The sequence below is a fragment of the Octopus sinensis genome, linkage group LG11 (genome assembly GCF_006345805.1).
Source record: "Octopus sinensis linkage group LG11, ASM634580v1, whole genome shotgun sequence".
NCBI classification, from domain to species: Eukaryota; Metazoa; Mollusca; class Cephalopoda; order Octopoda; family Octopodidae; genus Octopus; species Octopus sinensis.
In genome coordinates, this window is record NC_043007.1 from 75,424,142 (window position 1) to 75,430,637 (window position 6,496).

The window sequence follows — 6,496 nt, forward strand, 5'->3', positions numbered from 1 at the left end:
TTTTCAAAGTTTTTTTCTCACACATCCTCTTGCAGTGTTTGACTTTTCCTTCATTGTGAAAAGTACAATGAAGGAGGGAAGTGGGGTTAAGATATTTTTCTCTAATGCAAATTACAAATGTTTCAGAATATAGAATGATAAAATGACAGAAAATTATGAAAAAGAAAGAATATATTTTAGTAGTTGTTGCTTTTCCAAAGGCATGGTGAGTGTGTGTGGGAGGGAGTTGAGCATTTAAAAGACAGAGATTTAAAAACTTTTTGTTTTAAAATGATTCCCTCCATTGTTTTACAATGCATGAAAGAAATGGAAAATCCTGACATAGACATGGAAATTCTAACATATATGACAGGTGCTCCGAAAGTCTGCTTTTTCAGTTTCCTGTAAGGAGTGGTGGGCACAATGAATAATATTTCTGCATTTTTAACTCTGAGAAAATTAAATTTTTTACAAGTGTTCACTTCCAAACAAAACTACATCAGCTCTAAATACATTAAAAACACTATTACATATTCAGAACACTATTTCAGAAAATCATCTCTGTTCTCTATGAGCATACAGAAGATAATTTAGATGTGGCAAAATGAGTAAAACAAGATTAAGTAAATGCCCCTTCAATTCTCCAGAATTGCATTTGAAAAAAAAAAATTTTTTAACTCATACACATCAATATTGATTCTTAGATACCACAAAGATCAAAAATTCAAAAAAAAAATTGTAATATCTAGGTCAAATGTAAAGAATCACAGGAAAATGGCATGATATGAAATTATCAAAACTCAAAAATAAAAAAATTCACTGTAAAATATTCTCTATAGTTTCTTTACAATTTGCAGGAGTGACTCTCAGCAGAATTCTGGTTTAGGTACCCCTTATAACCTTATGTAATCTTTTTATAATTTTTGGAATTTCAGAAAATTTGTGCAAATTTGCATTCTTCGAAAGGGAATTCATATGATTATGAAAAAATTTTTTTTAACTTTTCGAAATTTAAAAAGAATTATTTTATTTTTAATATTTTGAATTTTTAAAAATCACAGTTTAAAATACAGGCAGTCCAAATATTTTGCTTAAATGCTATTAAATGTATTTATAGGAAAAAGATATTGAAATACATGGATTCATCTGAGTGACAAGCTAACAAGGAAAGTTACAAGGGTAATATGGGGTGCTTGAAGCAGAATTACACCTGGTTCTGTTCCTGGTACACTTATGCACCATGACGTTAAAGAGAAGAAATTATTGAAATTAGTCATTCCTCATTTTAGCCCCAATTTAGGGTAATTCTTCAGTATGTAGTGATTAAAAAAGTAAAAAAATTAAAGGGGAAATAACAACTAGGAACTATGGGAAGCCTAAATGATGGTATGTACACTCAAGAAGTGATTGTACATCAGAACTTTGTCAATCCAACAAATAATGGACTTTTTTACTTCTTTATCTGTTATTGTTTCTGTTTCTAATTCAGTGAGTTCCTCATTAAACTGCTAAGTTTATAATGCAATAACTATTCTACACCCTTCAGTTTTACTTCTAATTAAAGAGTATTAGCCAATTCCATGTGTGTGAGTGTGTTTGTGTGTGGTGTAAGTAATTATATGTCTATTGAAAGAAATAGTAAAAAAGTTGCTTCTAAGCAAAAATATTTTACTCTTAAAGGGATTTAATCAGTTAAAAATTTATATATTTTACAGGTTGTACAAACTACTAGTAATGTTGTTGTCATGCAATCCGGCCAGGCGTCCACTGTTCCTCCAGTATATATACCTCAAGCATACCCGCAGGGAAATGCAATGACATAAAATTTACATATTTTGTTAAACTGAGAATTTTTTAAGAACAATATATATTTTAAAACTTACCAGTGTTTGTATTCAAATTTAAAAATGTCTATTCTGCAAAACTAACCAAGATATTCTAAATCAATCTACCTATTATATTGTCTTACAATAAAAGCTTTGTGGCATACTAATACAACTACAATCCCTTTGTATTCAAATGTTTGAGTTAATAGACCTTGGCAACTTTATTTCATTTTCACATATACAAAAGTAACCCTATTGATATAGCTTTCTGTATAACTACTGTTTAATACTAAATGTCTTTTGACCCTTTGAGCCCGTAGCACTGGTTTACCAGTGGATGGCTTATTTTTCTCTGTATTGTAGCAGTGCTCTACCAGTGGAGTGCATCAAGAAGCCAGGCATATTATCAAATAAGATTCAAGAGGTCAGGACTCAAAGGGTTAAACTGTGTTCTATGATTTTTTGTGTTGTTTGCCTTTAACATTGTCCTTATTTTGCTACCTTCACTGAACCAACCATTTATTATTTTTGTTGCATGGCTCTTTTTTAAATCATCCAATAAAACGTTTACCACCTTTTATTTCTATGATGTCTCATTCTTCATAACTTATTATTGTATTAGCAATGCACCCCAGTGTTGCCCAGGTGTTATGACCTACAGCCACATAGTATTATTTGTTCCTTTCTTATGGGCAGAATCGACACATGAGGAGTATGAAGCAAACAAATTTTCTTTATAAACATGTTTGTCAGTCATTTTCTGATGAACAATACTGCAGTTTCTGTCTACCAAATTCAGTCACAAGTCTATGGTTGGCCTGGGGCTATAGTAGGAAACACTTGCCCATGGTACCATGCAGAGGGACTGAATATTGAGAAACAAACTTCTCGACCACACACTCAATCTTGCACCTAGCATGTATGTGCATGTGTTTTTCATTAGTTGTTAAATTGTGTATTGTGTCCCACTATGTCTTGAAGTTAGCAATTCATCAAGCTAACAATAAAAGTATGCAATGGGTCTGCTATATCAGAGGCAAGATGAACACAAACCCAACAAAACAAAAGTAAAGGAGAACGAAGAGTCAAAGAAAGGAAAGAAGAAACAATCGAAAATACTGGTAAGAAATGGAGGACCCCCCAACAGAAGCTATAGGAGTTGAAGGGCAAAAGCAGGAGCACTCACAAATTCTACCTGCAAGGACACTGCTGGTACATGATTATTGTGCAAACTGTCGCTTTGCACACCAGAAGGTCTGCAAAAACCACATGGGCCCCAGACAACACTCCCTTCCCTGAGGAGGACAAAAGGAAAGGCAATAGAAATGTAAAAATAGTGCACTGTCTACCTCCGGAAGATGATATGCAGATGTAGTGCATGACCAAGCAAACGGCCAGCTTCACCCAGACGTGAAAAGGGCAGCAGCTGAACAGCAATCTTTTTTGTGCATGATACAAAAGATTGTCCAGCAACTGACCTGGCTTCAAACCCAAACCAGGAGCTATGCCTGCCACCACACAAGGCCATCACCAACAACAGATACAGAATGGTCCACCACTAACACCAACACACATATCACAAAGATATTTCTTTTGCATATAGGTTGTTGCATGGCAACTGTAAATCAAAATCTTGTTCCTGAGAGACCTTGTGCATGCAATTAAGCTTTATGCATGGCACTTGTAGAAATGCATCTTAGACTTGATATAGGGGATGCAGAAATACATCTATTAGAATATGTTGTCATATTCTAATTCAGTGTGTGACACTCAAATTGAACACATATGACAACTTAATTTTGTTATATGTACTACATATCACCCACCAGATGCTCCGAGTCATACGGGCAAATTTGAAGACTACCTAACAAAGATAAGAGAAGTTCTCATCAAACTGGAACAACACATTAATGTATTCCTTTTAGGTGACATTAACTTCCCAAACATGGGATGGCCTGGAGGCCAGATTCCCCCAAGAATGACACGCTAACAGCAAGCACAGGCAGAGTCCCTGCTCCACCTTACCAATGCCTCTTTCATGGAACAAATTGTGCTGCAACCAACCAGATCAAATAATATACTGAATCTCTGCTTCACAAACAATAGGGACATTATCCATAATGTTAAATTGACACTGACACTGATCTTGGATCACAATATAATAGAGCTGTCTATGTATGGTCCAAAAGCTCCTGCAGACATACAGCCTATACGAAGCACCCAAAATCTCTCCAAACTAACTACTTTCACAAAGAAAATTGGAAGCTGATTGAGAAAGAGATCCTCAAGCAGGATTGGCCTAAATGTCTCTCCACACCAGATATTGACATGAAACACAAACATTTCATGTCTATATTACAAGCCATATGTAACAAATCAGTCCCATTGTGCAAGGCCAACATACACCAAAACAGGATCCACAGAGAAAGGAAGATTCTTTGAGACGTTGGACAAAGATTAAGAACTGCCTGAGCAAACATCCCCAAAGTAGTGAGAAACATATGAATCAATCTCATGAAAGGAGGGAGCAAATAAAGAAGCTTGGGTTATAGAAAATATCAAGTCAAACCCTAAAGCTTTCTTTAAGTTTGACAAAGAAACAGCCTCAATATGCCACAAGACAGGACCCCTCCAAAAAGATGGCTCCCTCACAGGAAACCCCATAAGTGAAATACTGAACGAACAGTTCCAAAGTGTGTTCACTATACTGCTGGGACACAGACAAGTAAACAAACCAGCAGAACTCTTTGCCACATTACTTAAAACCAAAGAGGTTAAAAAATTAGTACATAAACATTGAAGAAGAAGATATAATATTGGCCATAGATGAAGTTAATACAAATTCAGTGGCTGGCTCAGATGAATATCCAGTGGTCCTACTCAAATCATGCAAGCAAGCCCTTACAAAACCACTGCAGATTCTCTTCCAGAGCTTCCATGCAAGTGGTAAACTCCCAGAAAAACTGAAGAAAGGGATAATATACCTTATCCATAAAGGGAAGAAGCAGAGCAGATGCCGAAACTATAGGCCTATCTCTCTGACCTCACACATCAGTAAAGTCATGGAATGAATAGTCTGCAAGAAACTAATCACGTTTCTAGAAGAAAATGACTTGCTGACTGACACCCCACATGGATTTCGTCCAGGTAGAAGCTGTCTGAATTTCTCCTCCTGCAACACTACACTGGGTGTTAAAACAGCTGCTGAATGACTTGAGCATGAATATGATATATCCCAACTTTGCAAAAGCCTGTGATAAAGTTGACCATGGTATGGTATGTCACAAACTGCATGATCTTGGCATATGTGGAAAACTTGGAGAATAGCTGCCCCAATTTCTAAGGGATAGATGTCAGACAGTAGTGGCCTATGGAGCCAGATCCAAAGAAATACAAATTGCAAGTGGTGTTCCATAGGGCACTGTCTTGGGGGTCACTGCTATTCATAGTGGCCCTCTCAGACATGCCCTCGACTGCACAGATAGCCATCCTTGCTAGCTATGCAGATGACACAAAAGTCTTTCAGACAATGCAAAATCCTGGAAACATTGTACATCTGCAATGGAAGTTGGACGCAGTATACATGTGGGCTGAGGACAACAACATGCTGTTTAATGCAAGAAAATTCCAGGCCCTACGCTACAAGCACACAAAATTAAATGACATGCAGACAGGATACACTGGACCAAGAGAAACTGAAATCCTTGAATTAAAATTAGTGTGTGACCTGGGCATTTACATGAGCAATGATGCATCTTTCCAAGTGCATAATACAAATTTAGTAATAAAATGCAGACAGCTAGCTGGATGGATCCTCCGAAATTTCAAAACAAGAGAAAAAGAGACTTTAGTGATCTTTTGGAGGACATACATTCTCATCCACTTGGACTACTGCTCCCAACAATGGTCACCACACACTATAAAACCCATGGTGGAACTCGAAGCAATCCAACGAAACTACACTAAGAAAATCATCTTGATACAACGTATCAGCTACTAGGAAAGATTGAAAGAATTAAAAGTCTTCTTCCTGGAATGAAGGCGAGAGAGATATGCAGTGATATACATCTGGAATATCCTAGAAGGCCTTGTACCAAACTTTGGCATTGAAAGTTACTCAAACTGCAGAATGGGGCACCACTGCATAGTGCCAAAGATCCCAGAATCACCATCAAAATACAGAACCAGATACTGCATCAGCTTGGTCTTCAAGGGCCCACACCTCTTTGATATATTTCCAAAATGCCAGAGAGACCTTGTGTAGTGTAGATGTAAGTGTCCTTAAAGCAAAACTGGATATCTTCCTGTCACGAGTTCTAGAGGAACCTACCTCATGGTAGGGAACACAGATGAGGGCTGCAGCATCAAATTCCCTCATTGACCAGATGCCACAGATCAGAGCACATTCCAAATAGTGGTGCAGCTCAGTCAACAGTGGTGCCCCAGCATGACTGCAGCCATACAGCTGAAACACTTTAAAATAGTTAAAACAAAATAGTTACATATAATAATAAGAAAATGTTAAAAACAGTTTACAAGTAAAAACCTTAGAAAATATTAAAAAGTTCATTAAAATATTAGGATTTCATTAAAAATAAGATTGTCAAAAGTAAAATGTGAAAGCTTTGTAAGACCTTTTTTGTGTTAAATACTGGTTGTCACAAAATATTACAATACATATATACATTCTT

The 6,496-nt window shown here is 36.5% G+C and overlaps 1 protein-coding gene across 1 annotated transcript in view; it reads left to right on the plus strand.

The window, feature by feature from the left end:
• Positions 1–1,832, plus strand: part of LOC115217545 — a 4,344-nt gene extending 2,512 nt beyond the window's left edge. The window contains exon 3 of the mRNA XM_029787273.2: positions 1,695–1,832. Within this exon, the coding sequence (XP_029643133.1) occupies positions 1,695–1,802 (108 nt within the window). The 3' untranslated portion in view covers positions 1,803–1,832. The remainder of the gene's footprint in view (positions 1–1,694) is intronic.
• The last annotated feature ends 4,664 nt before the right edge of the window (positions 1,833–6,496 follow it).